The 21582-nt window shown below is 45.5% G+C and overlaps 1 protein-coding gene across 1 annotated transcript; it reads right to left on the bottom strand.

The window, feature by feature from the left end:
* Positions 1-13044, bottom strand: zgc:113516 (uncharacterized protein LOC541449 homolog). The gene is made up of 8 exons (XM_068739548.1): positions 12904-13044; positions 11650-11912; positions 10297-10449; positions 6587-6735; positions 6028-6111; positions 5416-5576; positions 3231-3304; positions 1-67 (listed from the first exon to the last, which is right to left on the bottom strand). The coding sequence occupies exons 1-8, from the start codon at positions 13042-13044 to the stop codon at positions 1-3; spliced, it is 1092 nt and encodes a 363-aa protein (XP_068595649.1).
* Between the last annotated feature and the right edge of the window lie 8538 nt (positions 13045-21582).

Below are 21582 nucleotides of genomic sequence, written 5' to 3'. Positions count from 1 at the left end.
TCATACTGTCAATCCAAAATATTCCTCTTTCTTCTGAAAGTAGTGTCCGAGCCGTGCTGCGGCGTACCTGGGAGGAGAACACAGAATTTTAAAAAAGATCAGAAAATATTTAAAATTTGAATCATGTCGTTTGATCCGGGATTTAACTCCCATCTTCTCTTTTGACTGATTTGATTTCCAGACTAAATTAAATGGCTGCTGTTCTGCTGGGTTCTTTTTGGCCCCTCCCAGCACCGGTGATGTCACACAGGACGGCTCACCTGACCGCTGTCTGTGCTCGTGCTCTGTTCTGTAAAGCCCTCGTGCACACTGGACATTTAGAAGACTTCAACGGTCAAGAAACGAGTCTGAAGGAAAATCGACTTTTTAACAACTCTTCCTCCGAGTAGGGAAGTTTAATCCCCCCCGGCAGCACTGGTTCTGCTGCCAAGCTCTCTCCTCCAGAGCGTCTGGATCTCTGTGGTTCAGATCCGTTCGGTCCTGCCTGCAAAAAAACTCAATGCCATCCTCTTCCTGGCTCCAGCATGCATCGACACACAGAATTTCATTGATGTTTGATATCGGTACTGGATAGAATTCAGATCACTGAGATGCTGAACAGAACCAGTTCTATCATGTCGTATTTTAGAACCTTTTGGTGCTGATCCAGATCACCATGTGGACGGTGTAGATCCAGTTAGGAGGGGAACGAGCTGCTTGGGGAAGGTCTGTGCTCTCTGAGTGATTTTCTAGATTTCCTTAAAACTATCACTCAAACAAAGATGTAAATTGTGCCGGAGGATCTGGCTTCAGCACGTGTGGAACTGCAGGATCGTGAAAGTGACGGTTCCGGCACGATTATTCTCTTTTATATCGTAGGGTTTAGAATAAAGGTATAGATGTAAAGGACGACAGAAGGAGCATTACGTTATTAAAAAGTGAAAATGGAATAAATACCAAAAAGCTTGATGCGTTTTCCTGATTTCCCGTCATGCCCACGCTCTTTGTAAGGAGAATTATATATGAGTACAGTCATTTAAAAAAGAACAACAACCTTAACAGGGGATTCCATTCATCCTTATTTTTATTAAAGCCGACACCTAGAAGTAGCGTGCTTAACATTTGTCATCATTGGAGATGAAACTGAGACGTTTTTCTCTTTAGCAGAAGTAGGAGAACATTAACTCCCTACGAGCAGGTATTCTGTTTCACAATGTGCTTTTGTGCACGACTGCCTCGACTTCTGCAGTCGGACTATTCCAAACAGCGGGCCTCCTCCTTTCATTTCCTCATAATAATGTCTTTGTCGAGTAACGGCTGGCGTTGCCAACATATCCACAAATCTAAACCGCTGACTTGCAGACACTTTCAACACATGAATAAAATCATATAAGGAAAGTAAATACGGGCCGTGAAGCCGGGCTGGGTTTGCATTCCCCTTGTGGCTCCCTATTGTCACTTCCACATCTGGGGCTGGTTAGAGCATAAGGCCTCGGCGACGCCTGTCACTCGTTTGGAAGTCGTCAGATTTGGCTCAGGGGGATAACAGTGGGAGGGAACACACACACACACACACATACACACACACACACACGCTCAGCATTTAACCCTAACTTCCATCTCTTTTCTTGTTTACCACAACAGTTCTGTCATCGGTACGGGTTTGGGAGAAAACAACATGACTGTATGAACAACACAATGCACCAAAAACAAATTTCAAACCAAGGACAATAACTCAAGCAAAATAAAATATTTTTCCCAGGAATTTTCAATCACAAAAACCTTGACACTAAAATGTACATTTTTCCATGTTTGTTGGTTTATCAGAGATCTGGTTCTATGTGCAAATTGCAAAATTCAATCCAACTCCATCTGAGCTGGAAGTGCAGTGCAGCAACATTCCATCTGCTACCGCTAACATTTAACGGGATGGTAAATCTCCTCGGTTAAGAGGCCATGGTTTTGGTCATGATCCATAAATCACAGCTAAAAATCTATCAAATGACTTTGTTTAATATAAAAATGTTTCTTGTAGGAATTAATCCACAGAGAATAAATGTGCAGTCGTGTTTGGAAAACACATCAAATGTTGCCGTAATTAGAAAAGAGCCTCGAGTCAATGATTTTAAGTTGTTATTAATGGATAATAAGCAAATAAGCAAATGAGCCAAATGTCAAATGTGGCTATTTGCATATTTAGCAGTTAAGCAGAGACAGAAGGCCAGAAACCAACATTTAAGCATAAAATTCAAACTTTTTCAGTCAAATATTTAATTATATTTTCATATTTAATTGTTATCACCACGGTCACACTTTAAATTAAAACGGCAGGACATTCTTGATCCTTGCAATTTCCATTTTTTAGGGAATTAAGAGAAACGTCCGTGCTGGTGAGTGAACACTGAGGGGCAGATTTTGGTGATGCAGACCTCCCCCCCCCCCCCCCCCCCGATATTGTTGCTGCTTTCATTTCAGTTTAGCCCTCCAGTTAAGGAAAGGTAACCGGACCCTTGCCGTGCACTTTGAGACGACCTCAGCTGGCGGCTTAGCGGCGCAGACGTCTAGCAGACGCATGTGTCCCGGCCGGGGATGCGAGGTGAATGCAAGGAAGGACTGCCGGCGTAGGAACAATAGTGTCTCTGTGCCTCGGCACCCCTCTGGATCACATTTCCTCTGAGGTCCAGATCGAAATGAGGCAGGGGCCCTGTCGCTGATCTAGCAAGCAAGGGGAGGGTGCCGTATGTCAATAGTGATTAAGATCACGATCACAACTGTGGCGAGTGTGGGGCGCACAGAGAAGCTAGAAAGGGAGGAAAGAGGGGTGGTACGAGAAAGGGTTCACCCTCCTGAACTTTATTGTCTGGTCGCTGGGGGAGAGGAATGTCTGCTGGTCCTGTTTAAAGATAACTAGTCCCTGTGTTCATCATAATGCATTTCAAATGAAGTAGTTTTGATTTCCTCGGAGGGTTTTTGTGAAAGTCCAGCCTTTCACCGTTTCGACATTTGCAGATGAGGAGCAAAGAGATCGTTTCAGCCGTGCGTAGCTTGAGAGCGTTTGTTTTATGTACGTTTTAAATTTCCACGACCCAAACTCGGATGTTTGATTTCACGTCTTTCCTGCGTTAAAATCATTGACGTCTTAATGGAGAGTAAAAGTGAGATTCAATGGCACGACGCGGATTTTTTACATCAACAATGTGAGACATCTCTGTGAAGCGTGTTTCAGGTGTGTTTCATTTAGAAACACTAACCTTTGGAAGTCAAAGTCGATAGAGGAGTAACGCGACTGCAGGATGGCCCACAGACCCCAGAGGAAGTTGGACGCCTGGTGGAGGAGAAAGAAGACAGCGTTAGGGGACGAGTCTTCAGCGCCGCTCGGCCCGACCCGGCTTTGAGCTTCGGCTCTGGAAGACTTTTCCCATTGGACCACAGGACCGCCTCAGCGGTCTTCATGGCTATACTTTAACAGGGTAGCGGTCCGGTTTGGTTTTCATGGGTTGGACTGTTGAGCCTGTCAAATGACGATGAACATAATAAAATCTTTGTGAACTGGATTCTGCATCAACACGTCTGTGGTGCGCGGCACGCTCAGAACAAAGCTTGATGTCGTCGCCACAGGAACGGCAGGAACTTGTGCCTGACATATAATTGTCAACTGAAAGCGTAGGAAGCGCAATTTTTCTCGCCCCTCTGTGAGGTGTCGGTGTCCCACCGGAGACTACGCCGGAATCCCGGCGGGAATTCCGTCCAGATAATTGAATGACTCGTCAACACAACCTGCAGGCATCACAGGTGCCGGCAGGAAGCCCCGACCTTCTTAGGTCTGCATAGAAGAAGTATTAAAACCGCTTTGCGTGGCTTCCTTTGTCACCAGGATCCGCTTCCCTTAACTGCTGCCGGTTGCAAGCTGCTCCGGCAGAATGACGAACGTCCGTATTGAACGGTTCCCTCCTTAATGGCTCTGCTCACTTAGCCTCGCAGACTTCCATGCCTCCATAAATACTGTTGTTCCCCTTACTGTAAATCGTCATGGTAGGACCACTAATAGCACGGCCTAATAAGATCCAGACAGGCCTCCGTTTTGTGGCCCTGTGATATAATCACATTTTTATTTGATAATCAAATAAAGGGCGGAATGAAATGCTTGAAGAGCAATGTGCGGTTTTCCCTTGGTTTGTTCCTCCCCATCCCTGGCAGATTGTCATCTCTAATCTCCGTCTTTAGTTAGAGAGGGAAAACGTAGCGTGTTTCCATTACGATTAATAACTTCTCTCCATTAAGAGCGCGTTAGTCGAATGCTGAGCAGAGGCCCTCGGTGACGGGGAGCCATTGAGAAATGGGGATTAGCGACATCGCGGCGAGGATGAGTGGGAAAGACCCGACTGTGTCTTTGCGCAGTTCGGATTACGACCCGAAGAAAACAACTTCGCCCCGCAGGGTCGTGGCGCGTGGCCAGGCGTCGTCGGAGGCGCACAGCTTCCTGAAGTACAGACCAGCTTCCTCGCTTCCTGTGACTATTCCCTGCTCTCGTCTGCTGAGGCTGAACTCAATGATAATTTCAAGAACGTTATATAAAAGGATAAAGTGGCATTTAATCCGATTCATAAGAAGGACCTGGCTGTGAATCTCAGGAGTTGTGTGGATGGAAGAGAATGTGAAATAATTTAATTTTCCAGCATTTTCTCTGGCGACAGAAATCTCAGAAGTTAAGTTGAATCCATTTCATGAGAAAATAATCAGAATTGGAAGTGGAATTTTGTTGCTTATTTCCTGGAGTCGTGGCTGTTGGAGGGATTATTTCTCCCTCCTCGGTTCGATTTCAATCGACGTGATGTTATCGCCTTCCTCGCTCCGTTCGAACCTCATTTCGTTGTCTTCCTCTCGGCTTTTTGGCCAAAGTGTAAGTTATTATAAAAATAAATATCCTTCCTCATCACTTCTGGTCTTCTTCAAAAGACATCAACGCAACCTGAAAATTCACTGGACGGTTCTGCCTATTGTGTCGCGCCACGCACGCGCTTTTAGACTGATGGTTCAACGCCGGTTCCGGCCAGCAAAGAATGAAAATTGTGGTCTTAAGAAAAATAATTTCAGCTGCCGACTCTCGTTTCTTTTCCAAGCGGCAGCTTCTCATCAACAACGAGTCCATCAGACTTTAAATGGCGTTGGGTTGGATGCTTGGGTTTGATTCCCGTCTGGGATTTTTTTAATGTTTTCAGGGAGCTAGAAAAGTAAAGTGTTGAAATGTGGCGGTCAGGTGCTGCAGAGGCCGGCACACACATGGATGTTGTTGAGCTGAACACGCTAATGTTAATATTTGAATCCCTCCTAGAGCAGGACGTAAAAAAGGAAGGAGCCGTTGACAGGTTTGTCGCTTTTCCCGGGGCGTCAGGATCCTTGTGACCTGCTTCAGCAGAGGAGGCGGCGGCCGCTCACCAGGGAGAATTTGCAGGCGTGAACGTAAAGCCGCGTGACTTCCGCCTCCGTGACGGTGGCGTCCCGTCCGGAGCTGCGCTTCCAGCTCTCCAGATAGGCCGTCAGCCAATCCCGCTGCAGCTCCCTGCTCGGGTAGCGGCTGTAGTTCACGTCGTTCACACCTTGAGCACGGAACGCACATTATTATATCCAAATACTCAACAGTATGTTAAATAAGAGTCGCCCTGAATTTACTGCATTTCATTTTCATTAGCTCCACCGATGACCCTGTGTTTCTGCCAGCGTTGGTTTGTCTGTCTGTCTGTCTGTCTGTTAGCAACATAACTCAACGAGTAACAGACGGATCTCGATGACATTTTCAGGAAATGTTGGGAATGTTACCAGGAACCGATGATTAGATTTTGAACGAAGCTCGGCAGCTTCAGGAAGAGAATGTGTTTTCACGGTTCATAATAATATCACACGGGAAGAGAAGGCACAAAGTGGACAAGAACGCTGTACGTCACATATTGTATATATCACTCAATATTCCACATTAGACCTTCTTACATCTTCTGGCTGCGAAAAAGATTTACAGGCAAATGGAACCTTTTTCCATCACAACATACCTACCAGCAAATTCATTGAAGTGATTGCCAATATCAAAGGCCTGGTAGTTGAAGTCGGCGTACTCGTAGTCAATGAATCTCACTATCCCTGGAGGAGGAGGAGGGCAGTGGTTACCGCGGCAACGTGACACACACATCTCAGGTATAGACGTACAGCCGACAACCCCCCCCCCCCCCCATCATTGAAAGCAGCCTGCAGAACCTTGTGGAACTCAAAGTAAACATGGAGTCTCTTTTGTTTGACAGTCATCCAGGGAAAATGTGAAATATGTGAAAGAAATGAAATCAGAATACGAGAACAAAAGTGAGAACAAGTGATATATTTAATTGGGAAGCTATTTTCTGGAGTGTGAAGGTTTGCTTCTGTGTTTAAAATGAAAGGGAAGCGGATGAAGACCATGAGCTGCACGGATGAAAAGAAATAGATTCATCTATTTTACCACCCGCCGGCTTCGGCAGCAGACTCAGACAGGATTTAATTCTGCGTGTCCATCTCAACATAATGAAAGAACACGTGCGTCTCTGGATTATGTCACCCGTCGTGACACAGGGTCGCTGCTCACCCTCTTCCTGGTTGTAGATGATGTTTTTTGTCAGAAGGTCGTTGTGGCAGAGGACGGTCGGCGAGCCGATCCGGGAGAGGTGGTTCTTCAGCAAGTCCAATTCAGCCGACAAAGTCTCGACGCTGGGAACCTCCTGCACAGCAACGGGGCTGGAACCAGGGAAGAGCGCTCACACTCTGACATACAAGGAAGCAGGATCGAAAGCTTCTCGTACAATCGGTCATGAGTAATAAGGGAGTAAACTGTGTAAAGATTAGCTTCACTTCCCATCAATAAACATCAGGAAGATAAAACCTGGGAAGAAGTAAGACTCAGGAAAAGAAACGTGGGACGTGGAGACATCTCTCTTAATTAATAACAGGCCAGAGACGAAGACACAAAGAGGAACAGACATGCTCAGTAATTAGAGGAACTAGAAATACGACTGAAACTCCAAGTATCCTCTGATTCTAAAGATGTACTATTATGGTTTTTTGCTAACTACCTTTTCAAATGCTCCTTGAAGGGCTGCATTAACCCAGAGTTTCCCTTCACGCACAGTGACTCACTTGTTTTCTAAGACGTGTTCACCCGAGAAGAATTTGGAACGTCTGGACTTGTGCAGGGTCGGTGTCACGCATTCTGAAAGCTGTTTAACAGGATGAAAACTGAAAATTGAAATCCTGGATGTGGTGATGCTTTCTGCAAAACAAGCGGTGGACGTTTGGGTTGAATGCGGACACGGAGGAGCAACTTTGTCCTGAACGCCACACTTTTCTTCTCGGAGAACCGTGGAGGTTCAGCGAGCGTCTTCAAGAGGTTACGCGCCTCGTTGTCACTCTGTTGATTACTCCATCTATCAAAAGAAGCCATAACGTCCTTGGACGTCAGGAGAGAACGCTGCACCAGCATCCGTCTCCTAATTAATTTTCATGTTTCCCTTTCAGACTCTGGAAGAAGGGTGATTTAAACACTGCCTATTTATTCCAAGGGGAACAAACACGCTCTGGTACTATACAAACTTGCAGAATAATTTAGTGTGGCCTGCGAGGAGGAGGAGGCGGAGTGCTGCCCTGTTTAAAGAGACTCAGCTGCCATATAAAAGCCTGAGATATATCACATACACACTTAAACATATATGTTTGTATAGAATTGTGTAAATATTGTAAACTGTTCAATTAGAGCCTGCGGGCCTGGAGTTGGATTCGCATCTAGCATCCCGTGACGTCCTCCTCTCATCCCACCGACGCCCTCCGACATGCATAACTTATCCATCTCCTGTCTAATAGGAACTCAGACGCGGCTGAATGGTGAATCATCCCGGTTCCCTTTCAGCCCATCCATTTCATTAACTTAACAAAATGACTTTATGATAGAAAGCCCACGAGTCAAAAGCTATATGAAAGCCTCCCATTGACTTTGAATGGAAACCTGTCGTCTTGCCATCAGATCTTTTCCTCTCTATTTTCTGTCCTTTTCATGAGAGACAGTATGTCAAGTGCGTTCGCCTCCTGCTTCTTGTCGAGTCTCTCTAAGGTAATTAGTGGAATTTCCTCCTCTGCCGTTTCATTATTAATGTGCCGATTTCAAACAGCAGCCGAGCTCTGCTGACTTTTCCTCTCTCTCTCTCTTTTCTTCTTCTTGCAGTTTTATGAGATTTAGTGCAAATAAGAGACCGGGGGGGGGGGGGGGGGGGGGCTTTTGGAGACGAGCGCCTTGCGCTCCGGCTTTCCATCTCTTTTCTTTGCTGTATCTGACTTCTGCTCTCTGAACCTCGCAGCTGCTTCAGCCGCCGTCTCCTCCTCTCTGTCGCTCTGTCTTTGCACAGCAGGAGGCTGCAGCGCTGACGACCTCCTCTGCAGGTGCAGCCTCTTCCGTTTCCTCTGAAGATCACATTCATACCAGCTCTCATACATTCAACTACAAACGTCTCTCTGATGCCTGTTTAAGATCCCTTTTGCTTTTTTTTCTCCCCAACACTGTCAGTGCTTCTTTGTGTGTGTGTGTGTGTGTGTGTGTGTGTGTGTGTGGTGCGTGATCAAGAGGTTGGCTGTTAGATTCCCGGCTCCGGCACATGTGTACGCTGTTGTTGTGTCCTTGGGCAAGACACTTCACCCACATTGCCTGTGTGAATGTAGTGAGTGAATCAGGAGGGCCGATGGCACAAATTGCCAGCCTCACTTCTGTCAGTCTGCCCCAGGACAGCTGTGGCTACAACAGTAGCTTCACCACCACCAAGTATGGAGTGAATGAATAATGCACAATGTAAAGAGCTATATAAACCCAATGCATTATTATTATCAATAAGTACACACACACACACACACACCACAGGAATGAGTTTAAACCATGAATCCAGATCTCATCTGTTCCATCTCAAACTTCATAATCGAATGCTCCTTCCATCCTTTATTTTAAACTCGCTCTACTATTTTATCTGAATTATTAGGGTTGTGGGTCTGAGCCGCAGCGGCGCCGGTTCAGTGTCAAAGCCCCCAAATGTCTCACAACACAGCACCACCTATTGGGTCACTAAATGTGGTACAACCTCTCCCACTGATGTACAAGACCGTCCCGAGTTCTCTATCACAACGGTCCCCGGCCTTTGTCCTGACACAGACCGGTTTCATACTGGGGGGGGGGGGGGGTAATTCAATTAAATTAAATGAAAGAGGAATGTAAATGTAACCACTAAACCTTCTATTAAACACTTGTAATAACTATTAAAGGTTTATTACACCAATATCTACACACATTTGTTGAAGTTGTGGTATTTGCTTCTGTCCTTCATGTTCACATTTTTTGTCTTTTAATCCAGGGTGCTTGGTATCTGTCTTGAATCAGTTTCAAGGCTTTGTTGTCTTTTTAAGGCAGAGTGGACTTGGTGCATGAGTCACCTGCTGATGAACCCGTGTTTTAAGAATTACTCCTGGCATTGTCTCTTTTCTTGGATGTCGTCGGCTCCTCTTCTTCCTCCTCAGTTGGACTTTTCTCCTTTGTAAAGAAGTTCTAAAAGACGTTTGTTTTTAGTGACGTGTCACCTGACCCAGACAAGAACATTGCTGCTGCCCGACCAAACCCCGACCAAACTCTCTTCCATCTGGATTCACATAGCTCCACTTTATCGTAAAAGTCTGTCTCCTTTTGTAATGGATGACCGAGTCCGGTACCAAAGAAGAACCCCCAGCTGTTACGGAGCGACCCAGCGAGACGGCGGGCCTTCCGTCTTCGGGGTTGCGTTGAATTTCCAACCCCTTCGTAGCAAAGATAAACAAGACTGAACGTTTGACCGATAAGGAGCTGCTCTGCAGGAAGCGGGCCGAGTTCTGGTTCTTTGTAGTGTCTCACCGCTCACCCGTGACCCCTGTCAGAGATAATGTAATGTGATTGCCACGGAGGCCACTCCCACATCTGCACTCCCGCCGACCAATGTCGGCGGGAGTGCAGAACTTAAATCACAAGAACACTGTCCTCTTCCTATTGCCATCGTTGTCATGGCGGCGCCTCTCTTTAGCTAACATGAAATTCCAGGCCGTCTTCAAAGACTTAATAGCTTTGAAATGCAAAGAGATTTTTCTGGCAGGAAGTTTCTGCCCTGCCGGTTTAAATATACTCTAAATGCGTCTTAAACTGACTTTGGACAGCAGAGTAGCTGTGAAGGGTTAAGGAGACAGGCGACGTCGTCGCTGAAATACCCCACGGCAGAGAAAACACCAGTTTGAATGTTGGACCTTTTTGTGCGCTGCTGCCCGGCTGGGCCGCCGTGGACGCCGTTCTTCACCAGCGTGAGAAAGTGGGACATTTTGGTCCAGAGCTGCGGCTCGACGGGTCGATTGCGTCCGGGCTGGATGGAGTGGATCCTCCCCATCTCTGCGGCAATCAATCTGCGGACAGAAAACATTTTCTCAGATGAGCCCAGCCGCCGCTGTTATTGCACAAACAGCCATTATCAGAGTAGAAACACGACTCCCTTTCCATTTAGCGCTCTTATCTTGCAATTCTTCTATTTTTTTGTTGTTGTATTTGACCTTTTGACTGCTTGAGTGCTCGTTCTCTAGGAATCTCGGTGCCGACATAAAGGTCTCTGGATATTCCCAACTGCAGATAGGAGGTGGCGCGGGGTGATTGATGCGTGTGGCGGCCCTGGCCGCTCCGCCTGGGTCGGCTGTGTTGTGTCCCACTGTCCCGGGGAGAGAAGGATGATGTTGGCCTCTTACCATGAGGGTTGATGAATGAAACGGAGGGCACGGCTAAACATTGCTCACCGTGAAACGCAGCTGAAGAGAAATATTTTTATTTTAAAAAGCCCTCATCAGCACAATGGTGAGACCGAACGTGAAACGCAACCTTCGACAAAACGCTCTGACGGATGCCTGGGAAAACAAACGTTCAAGGTTCCACATCGCTCCCAGTAAATCAGTTTGACCACCTGAAGGGGCCGAAGACTTCTAGATCTAAATATCACATGATTCCTTTAATTATACATTTTATAGACTTCCTACCTTTAAATTGGAATTTCATTATCTCACCTCTCGAGATGAGCCACTTTGTCATCAACAGGACAATATACCAAGAACTAGAAAATCACTCAGAGAGCACAGACCTCCTCCAAGCACCTCATTCCCCTCCTAACTGAATCTACACCGTCCACATGGTGATCTGGATCAGCGACCCCTTTATGACTGATTTTTAGTGAGTAAATTGAATGCGTATTTTACAATAATTATTTTTTTAAAGCATCCATTATAAGTAAATGGGAAAATCCAGAGTTAAAAAAAATCCAGACGGGTATCCAGATCGCTCTCATTTAATGGATCTAAATTAGACCAAGACCCATCTTCAGATTTTTATTTGTCAACATCCATCCAGCAGTTTTTCTGTAATCCTGCTAACAATCAAATGGCATTAAAAACAGACCCTCCTTGGTGGAGGTAATAAAACACACACAAAAACCAAACACATTCGTCCAACCCAGACAAAGACCCTCCGAGGAGAAGCCCCTTCCACACCCACAGATTTCCCTGTGGATTAAAGTATCTGAGCTACCGGACATTCTATTTGTGTATTTTTTTGCTTCCTGTCACCTGTAGGTGGGGAGCTGCTGGAGCAGGTCATCGTCCAGAACCCTCCCTCGAACAAACTCGTAGCAGATACCATTCAGGAAGCTGCAGTAGATCTGGGGGCCACACCCGTGGGTGTGGAGGACCTGGACTATCTCCACCTCCCGGTCCCTGTTCACGTAGAGCTCCGTCATTTTGCCGTACAGTCGGACCAGAACGCAGCCCGGCGCCTGGAGGGAGCCCACGAAGCAGCCGATCAGCTGGTTGCTGAGTCCCTCTGTGAACGTCTGAAACGTCACGAAAAGAAAGATAGCGTTAAGGCTTCAGGTGATTCTCCTCATTATTTGACCTGAAAATAAGGCGGTACCACAATGTTATGACATCATAAAGGGTCAGCAGCTGTGGAGGAAGAATCCAGCAGCCTCTAGACCTGCTGATGCCAACGATCCCACCGGTGTGGACACAACCGGATCACACCCAGACCCCAAGTGGACAACAACCAGACCTCAAGCGGACCACAACCAGACCTCAACCGGACCCCGGCGACCCAATGTTTGCCTACGAAGACCTCATCAGACATTTGTTGTTATTCAGCGGTTTCTCAAGGTCTCTTTCTCTTCTGGGGCGCCGCCGACCGGCCAGCGGTTTTCCATCTAGATGGAAAAGTGAACAAACATTCCCACGTTGACATCCGATCAGGAATTTATAGGGTAGCTGCGAGGTGGTGGTGGTGGTGGTGGGGGGGTTATCATCACATTTCTAGCGTTTCTGATTTAAAGCGACCAAATTCACACGCACTGCATTTTATGATATTATTAATAGTCATTAAACAATGTTTCATTTTGGAGACATAAAATTTGTTAAAATAAATAAAGTTGTAGGATTAGGATATAAATCAATTCATGGATTGACCCGTGTCCGTTTGTTTCCAGGATTAAACGCAGATCACTGAATGGATTTAAATGAAATTTGAAAGTTATTTGAAGATCAGACGACTTCAATCCAACAATGGAGTGTTGGGACCGGCGGCGCTGAGGAGGAACGTCTACTTCTGTGTACATTACGGGACCTGGATCCGACGGGAAGGTCATCCACCCTGTGTGCGCTCACCTAACAAACACAAATCCCATTTCTCTGAAAGATTGGACCTTGTGTTTGCTCATGGGACCAGACTGGGATTATTCTATGCTGCAGGATCTGTCCCACCCCACGGAGACACAACAACGGACCTTATTTTAAGCAGCAGATCCCGACGCCGCCGGAGATTCATTCACTTGCCTTCATCTGAATATCCTGGGACTTCCAATGAGGACGGATTCTCCTCAGAAGATCCAGGATCCCTTGGCGAGGTTCCAGCTCGTTGATGTGTACGTCCACATGGAGGAGCGGATTTCCAACACCGACGGACCCACGGGCCATTTTTCAGAGTAACCACTTCCTAAAAACCGAATTTACACGAGGCGGGCGGGAAAGTCTGGACCCACGGCGCATCGCTAAGAACCGATTCCACGGAGCCGTTGTATGAGTGGCTCCACAGTCCACCTGGCTTATCAGGGGCCAGCGTTCCTCTGGACATCTTCAACACGCCGCTGCAGAGTTTACACATTAACCACGGGAGGTTGGAGCGCCGTTCTCCAACGGAACGTCACGCCGTGAAGCTCTGCAAATCATTTATTGATGATTAAACTGAACATCAGCACAAAAGGACGACATTTTTTCTTTTCTTTTCTTTTCTTTGCTTTGCTTGAAAAACTAAACACCCACATTTTCTCCTTCGGTCACTTTGATCCCAGTTCTCCGATTCTTCTGTCCCGCCATATGGTCCCCAACGGCCCCACGAGCTGGAGGCTGACCTGAAGTCACGGTTTACTCAGCTGAATTCATTCAGCCTACAAAGTGGGCACGTGGCAGCAATCGTCCCGTTGAGACGACTGTTGATTCTTTGGAGGAGTTTCACATGCGCCGCATTTGGCTTCTGTGCACCAAGCGGGGCGGCGGCGGTCCCAACGTGGTGGGATTAGCGGGATCCAACGTGAGCCTTTATGCAATGCCGTGGAACATTTCAAGATGATCACTGTGTAAACACGAGATGAACTTGGTAAACACTGGGGGCGCGTGTTTTCAGGCTGCTAAATTATTCAGATGTCGGGCCAGCGCTTCCCGTTTCACATCATTACTGTAATTGCCGAGAAGTCACGAATGTGGTGATCGTCTTGAACCGAATACTTTTGCAAGCTTTTAGACGCAAATTAAATTCACTTGCCATCAAAGAGCATCTCACCATCAAAGACGTTGTGTTTTTGAGCGAGAGATGAGTGTCTCGATTAAAAATGTAAGGGTCAGGCGGTAGAAGGGAGGAGTGGAGTCGGCATTTGTGGATCGCGTACTTCTCAAAGCGCCGCCGAACAAGAGAACTGGAACGCAAAAGCCCGAACATCTCCGTGCCCTGTAAGGATACCTTTCAGACTCCTCTAACTCTTTGTTCCTGGTCCTCCTGATTGTTAATGTGGAGACTGTAGTCGTTAACGTTTGGGCTTCTGAGCCTTAAAATCTTATTATTCATGAAAGAATAAATCAGTAGTTTTAAAAAAAGAAGAACAAAACTGAGTTTTGCTTTCCGAGATTATGGGAATTTTTCCACCGAAACAATTAAGCCTATAGACGCAGCGAAGGAGGAGAAGGACTGGATGCTTGTGTTGCTCACAGATGAAATTTTCCTGCGTCTCATCCTTATGCAAACGGCCATCTTTGGCTCTCCTGATCACTGCTGATCACTGATCACTGATCAACCAATTCACCTAAAATGCATGTTTGTGGAGGTGGGATGAACCCGGAGAACCCGCACAGACACGGCGAGAACATGGACTGTTCCACAGAAAGGCTGCAAGTCGGATTCAAACCTGTGACCTTCTCACGTGTTTTAATCGCCTCGAAATCGAGCCATCGATGACAATTTTGGATTGAATAATAAATCTAAAGCCGACTTGGGGAACAGGAGAAGAAAACAATTTGGTTCACTCCAAATAAGATTCAAACTCAATAAGCTCACATTAAAAAGCAGATTGTTGTAGAATTCAAAGCAACACATTCTGAAGAAGTTCTGAAGAAGTCTTGTTCAAGGAAAGGCTGCATTCTTTCCATTCTTTCCACCGACAGAGGGGAGTTATATTCCATCCTGCAGTTCCCTTGAGACAGACATTGTGCTGAAACTCTCTTCATCCCTTCATGCAAATACAAGCCTTTAATTTCCCTCAGAAATGCATCTTTTTTTTTTTTACCAAATTAGGTCACTTTTCACAGAATTACTCAAAAACTACGTGATGGATTTGAGAGAAACTTGTCACGAGGGTCGGATGCGAAGCAAGGAAGAGCTCGGTCTGATCGCGGTTTAGTTGATGATGAAGAACTGTCACATTAACAGAATTCTGGTTCGACTTGAGGACGAGTCAGTGTAAATGTACCCGTCCTGTTGTCTCTGCTTACAATCACCATTGTTAAACTTGCGTTCACGATGTTTCCAACAGGTAAAATAATGAAACCACTTCATCGACGGTCTTAGTGCGCTCCGGGGAACGTGTCCTTCACGGCGCACCACTTTATGCAAAACTAAATACCTGGCTCCTTTCTTCCCGGGGCTCACTGTCATTCACAAAATGAATAGAGAAAATTCCCTTTTATTACAAGGCAAACATTGTTGGTGCTCTTTATCAAGCGGCTCTCTGAACAGAACCACAGAGAGCGCTATGCAGACATTTAACCTTTTATATAGTCACAATCTGCGCTGTCAAGGTCTTTCATTTGTGAAGTTCCTGCAGAAAAAGCAGGGAGCTCGGACCCATTACGTTTACCGGTACAGTATATTTATATTTCAGCGCCAATCAAAGGTAGCCGATACGCCATCTCCGTGTATTTCCCCCCCTGTGCCTCGCCTCCCCCACTATAATTTCCACCGACATTTGTGTGCAAATGCAGTAATGGAGACATTTATAACATCAAAAGGGATTCAATTTTCTTTTCAATCACCCACCGGTATGAATAGCGCCGCATCCTCTGTGGCCAACAATGAGGGGCCATTACCGCCGGCAGGGGATGACTTGGCCTTCTCGGCACATTCAAAGGAAAAGTGTGACAAACTGTGAGCCAACATTTGTTCTAGGTGAATGCCGACCGCTTTCAGACAGGTTAATGTCCAATTTTATTGTCAGAAAGAAGCGTCTTTTTTATTTGGGGGGCTAATAATCCCTGGGCTCAGGCTCCATTCTTCCTCTGCCGGTGAAGCCTCCAGTTATTGCAGGTCCAGGTACGACATCTGCTGCTACTCCAGCACAAGAAGGATGGGATGGGAGGAGAATTGTTGCTCTAGATGGAGCAATTAAATCCTGTATGACTGCTGTGAACAGTTTTCATTTGCGTCTTTATGCAGTTATTTAACCGATGCTTTCGGCAGCAGATCGGTCCATGATCCAATCGAATTAATCGTTTCGTCGCCTCCTTCCTTCCCACCGCTTTAAAATAATGTGTTTTTTTGGCTCTTGCGTTTAAAATCATTCTTGAGGTAGGGCTGAAACCGTTAAGCCGCTCAGGCTAATGGCTTGTCATCGTCTACGAAGCTTGTGTTTGTTCCGTTTACCATTCGGCCCGTTGCGTGTTCTGTTCGGTGACGCAAGTCCACGCCTCCTGACACCGCACATTGATGACATCACCTGACGCTGGACGGTGTATTTCAGCCACGCTCGTTTTGCATCTCGTTCCAAGCCCCCGTCGCTCGGCAGCAAATACGTGGACCTACGCCCCTCGACTCCCCGGAGGATTCAGACTCCCAAACATTTCTAGGGCTTTACTCCCATCGACTTAATCCGATCAAATAAAGCATTTAAGAATCCAAGCGGTGCCAGTGTCGGCCCCAACACGCTCTCTTTTGCTGAAAATGTCTCTCCTGTGTTTCCTGTCATCTCCTGCCACTCGGTCCCTCACTGCCAACCCACAGCTGATGAGGTCATCCATGCAGCCAGAACCGGACGGGTTCTGAAATCCCCCGCTGAACCCGCTCCATCTGTAGTCAGTGGGTTCATCATCCAACAATGCCGTCTTATTGGTTTTGCTTGTGATGCCGTCCCGGCGGGGCAGAACATGGCGGCACTGCTAACGCTAAATGAAGCACACCAGGCAGAGGTGTGCCACTTACACACACGAGGGTGTGTGGTCTGTTGTGGTCTGGAAACCAAAGTAGTTTGGAAGTTTAGGAAATGAACAATTAAGTGCTGGAAAAAATGTTTTTTTAATAAATAATAAATAATAGAGCATAAAGAAGACTAGGCGGTGATGAATCGGACCGCGCCGGGTGTTTCGGCAGCCAAAATGAGCAGCGGCAGCTCTGGATGGTTATTTTAAATGAAACCCGTTTGAATGCTTATAGGCTCGGGCCGCCGACCTTGGCTTGGGAGACAGCGTGCATCATTTAATCTTGGAATAAAAAGACTGCCTGCAATTACAGCGGGTTAATTACATATTCACTTTCATCTCCCTCGGGGCTGCTGCTGGGATTTTAATGGAGGGCGGCGGGGGGGACAGAAAGCACTGCACTGTATTTGAATCATGCTTACCCTTGTTTGTTACGAGCACCGCCTCCTTAATCTCTGACAGATGAAGAACAAATACCTGAAGGAATTAATGCCAACGATGGCAGGTAGCCCATCGTCATCGTCTATTTAATATATACGATCAGCTGGAAACACACACACGCAGTAAAATCAGCCCTGTAATAAAAATGCACACACACAGTTATCCTGATTTAACCAGAACAGTCACACGAGGACATGCGAGGTCACCAACATCCCAAAGTCCATATTTACTTTTCTGGTTTGGAAAGGTTGTAGGAATAATTATTCAGTTAAACTCTGTCTGTTTCACTTGTTTGGGGGGGGAAGCAATATTTGAGATTAAAACTGAGGGGGGGCAGAAACTTCCTCTGCCAATCAAAATCAGTGTCTTGGACACACACAGAGGTCATGTGCTACCGTCTGCAACCACAGGGGGCGCTGGTGTTGCATTTACAAGTAGCATTCGTACACAGAATGTGCGTCGTCTTAGTGTGTGGGTTGGTTCAGGGATTAGCCAATAGGATTGAGGACAATTAGACAAAAAAAAATCTGATCACTGGTGCAGATCAATGAGGAGGATTCCGTCAAAGGTTGTTTCTAATGCACACAGGTGGATCGACAAATGTCGAGGAAGAGTAAACCTTCAAAAACACCAGCTAAACACAAGAAATAAAATCAGAGTTTGAGGATATTTGTGAAAACGTAGAATAAATCGGTTCGCTCTAGAAAGTTGAAAGGCAACGTAAAAAAGAAAAAACAAATATCTCAAGTTTCCAAATGTAAGATTTTAAATCTTGGCAAACACAGAACAATTTGCAGTGAAAATCTTGCTTCTTGATGTAAACACTGCAGGTTTCAGACTCTTTTCAAAGGTTATGTGAGAAGGAAATGCAATCAACACATTTGTTGTGCTTCAAGGATGCAGAACATACAGCGTGTTTTTAAGAAACACAGACGAGGATCCTGTACGTGGGGAAGGGGTGACTCGTGTCAACCTAGCTTTAATTAAACACCACTTTACAGCACCGAGCAAAACTAAAACGAAGAAAAAAAGAAAGTATGTAGTTTAGAGTAGAGTAGACAATTCACTCTGGAAATACGCTGTAAAATCCGGAGTGTGTTTTCACTCAGGTGAGCTCCAGCAGGTTTCAGTCGCATCTATCTAAATACACCTGTAATGGAGCTCTTTTCTATACTGACCTCTGCTGGTAGGATGACTGCAGGCGCAGCATTTCAATGCACTGAGGAGATCTGTGATGATCCGGATCGCCACCCAAGTCCATTTGTTTACAAGATGTTGGTATTGATTTTACATTGATATTTGTTTATGTTTGTTTACTGATCCATTTGTTAACAGGTCAATCAATCTCAAACAAACAAGATGACGTTACGGGTTTATGATTGAATGTTTGAATGGTGTCAAGCGTTTGAAGGTACAAACATGTTCGTACACAAGATGCTCGAGGCGGTTTATCTCCGATCCCCACAGACACACAGCTGAAACGGAACAATGTGAGCGCCCAAGTGGGGGCTCTCTACCACGCCCTGCTGGAGAGGACTTTCAATAACTTTGAAAGATTTACATTTTTTATTTTCTGTCTCTAATAATGCATCTTTACTTTGCGTTGTGAACGATAAATTGCAACCCTGAATGTGCCAAACATCTGATCAAGGCCGCACATGTCTTGGGACAAAGAAGAAACTTTGGAGCAGATCGTTTATTCGAGATTATTTTCTGACCTGCACAGAGCGACCTCCATGCCGTCCTGCCTCCCACAAACAAATTAAGGTGCACTCAGGCAACAATGAGCAGATCCGCGGCCATCCGTTAGGATTTCTGCAGAACACAAAGAAGAAACCGGTTTTGTTTTACGCTGAAGGTCTGCCAACATTTACTCACTCGAGAGGTGACTCTATCTGGATATGCAGCACGTCTCACCCACTCACCGATATCAACACCATAAAAAGGTGATTTCTTGCTTTTTAGAGGATTCATTTATGAATCAGGTCTTTGCAATGTACAAAATTATCTAGATATTTGTATCCAAGCAGTCAGATGGCCCTGCCACAGAAAAATAAATCACCTGAACAAACCAGCGCTCCACAGTGGAAAAATTTCTGCTTGAGAACAAATGTTTCAAAGTGGTTAAAATGATTTGTGTGACCTTCCACCCACTGATAAGCGCAGTCACGATGTCGTGCATGCTCTCCAGGAAGCTGACCAGGTGTTGCGTGGAGGTTGTTTCCCTAAGAGCCAGTTCTTCAAGCTGCTGGAGAGGTTTCAGATCGCCCTACTCTTCTGCGAGGACCAGCTCCTGGTGCCCAGCTGGCGTGCTGGAATATCGGAGTTTTAAATTCCTGATTAGATTTTCCCATCTTCAGCGACTCACCTTTCACCCTCCCTACTGTTGCATACAGACAGATGTGGGTCACCCTGTCTACTCCAAGTGGCAGGCTTCTAAAAAGCAATTCCCAGACTCAGCTTCCCATCGTCATGGAAACCCTTCCTATTTTGTGTAAGTCTGCAAATCTAACAACAAAAAATGGACAAAGATCAAGTCCAGATTTTGATCTTTTTTATCTTAATTTTTGATGATTCCAGCTTCATGAATGTAGCGGTTTGCAGATAGATAGATAGATAGATACTGTATAGCCTAGTCTGACAAAACAATCATTGGGAAAACAACAGTATCAGAATGTTTGATAAACTAAACAATCAATAAATTAGGGAAGAGAAAATAATAACTCGATTAACCCAATTTATTTTATTTATCCTGTAGAAATGACTCAAACAGCATCTGCAATAAAATCCTGCTTTTAAATGATTGAATAAATCACAATAATCCATTGATGTATATAAAAGCACATTTTCAGTTCCTTCTGCAGAGCATCAGATGGAAATGTGGGCGTAGAGGAAAAAGTCCAAGAGCTTGGAAAGTAAGAAAAGCTAAAGAACCCAGAGCTGCAGTTCTTGGTATCAGGATGGTGGAAACAAAACAGCATCAAAGGAGCCAATGTTTTTAGGCTGTCTGTTTAGTTCTCCTCTGCGTCGATGCATATTTCATTGGGCCTCAACAAAGCGAGGCCGGAGCATATTCTATCACAAAGGCCTCTGAACACGGTCCCACGCGGCCACCGGACAACGAAAAAACACCAAGCAGCACAATTGTCTATCGCCGCTGGGTCGGGAGTAACGAGTCCAGGCCCGGCAGAAGTGCCCTCAGGTGAAAAAGCTGCTGCAGAGAAAGCGAGCAGACTCTCGATTGTCTCTCCAAGGAGAGGAGGGCGATGGAGGAGAAAAACCTGAGCATGTTTTCATCAAAGAGATGACAATGAAGAGGACAAGTGTAGTTCTGGTTGAGAGGACTTGGACTCACGGTCCCTCATCAAGGACAAAAATGACTGACTGAATGAATCTGAATTTGAAAAGTTGAAACTGATGAAAGTTTTCCTTTTTAATAATCCACACAGATTTATTGTACGCATTCCTTCCAAAGAGATCCAGTGTTTTAAAGTTCTGGTGACTCATGTAGGGAGTTTCTCTGATGAGAGCAGTGACTGAATCAGATTGGTAAAAAAATAAAATAAATTCTTCTCCCAGTCGTGAGTCGTATAAATTCAATTTTTAGAAATCCTGCTAAAAGCAAACGCTTTTAAAATATAACTTTACAACAATGACATCAGACAGATGTTGTCTTTATTTCAAGCATTGCATACAATAATGGTAATTCTCTTAAATAAAAAAAAACATTTTCAGATGAAAGGCCGTAAGCCTCAATGAAAAATATTAAATACTAATATTTCCAATTTCTCAAACAACAAAGTCAAAACGTGGTTGCTAAAGGTACGGCAATAATTTAGCTGCAAATTATGAATAAAGTGGGTGCTGATTGGAAACATAAAAAAAAAACTGCAATACATATTTTTAGCAGTATTTGGTTGTTTTTTTAAACATCTAAACGCCTCAGGTGATTCAGACGATTCGATTGTCACATCACCAAAATGCTTCAGGTACGGTTAAATAAATTGCACAGCGGTCGCATAAATAAAGTGTTCCTTCTCAACGATTGCTTCCATTTTAAAACTGAGCTCCTCCTCATTCCAACTATTTACAATAAAATAAACCGATTGCCTCTTTCCTCAAAGCTGTCATTTCATCGAGCAAGGCGGAGTTCCTCAGGGTAACGCATTCAAACCCACACCCCACCTCCAAAACGACTGATCTCCTCCAACAAATCTGGATTGGAATAATCTCCTCTGCTGCTCTTTAGTCCCGTCTGTGCACAAAGCGACTCGTTCACGTGATCCAGGCGGTGCTTTCAGCTCTCTCCCACATCCGTGTTGCGTGTGCAGGCCG

This window comes from Brachionichthys hirsutus, chromosome 5, assembly GCF_040956055.1.
Source record: "Brachionichthys hirsutus isolate HB-005 chromosome 5, CSIRO-AGI_Bhir_v1, whole genome shotgun sequence".
Classification (NCBI taxonomy): domain Eukaryota; kingdom Metazoa; phylum Chordata; class Actinopteri; order Lophiiformes; family Brachionichthyidae; genus Brachionichthys; species Brachionichthys hirsutus.
This window is presented reverse-complemented; position numbering and strand designations above follow the sequence as displayed.

Coding starts and splice junctions, on each gene's coding strand:
- zgc:113516 (XM_068739548.1), bottom strand. CDS start 13,044: ATGGCCCGTGGGTCCGTCGGTGTTGGAAATCCGCTCCTCCATGTGGAC. Junction 6,736..10,296: donor GGGCAGCAGCGCACAAAAAG/GTCCAACATTCA, acceptor CCCTGGTTCCAG/CCCCGTTGCTGTGCAGGAGG. Junction 6,112..6,586: donor CATCTACAACCAGGAAGAGG/GTGAGCAGCGAC, acceptor CTCCTCCTCCAG/GGATAGTGAGATTCATTGAC.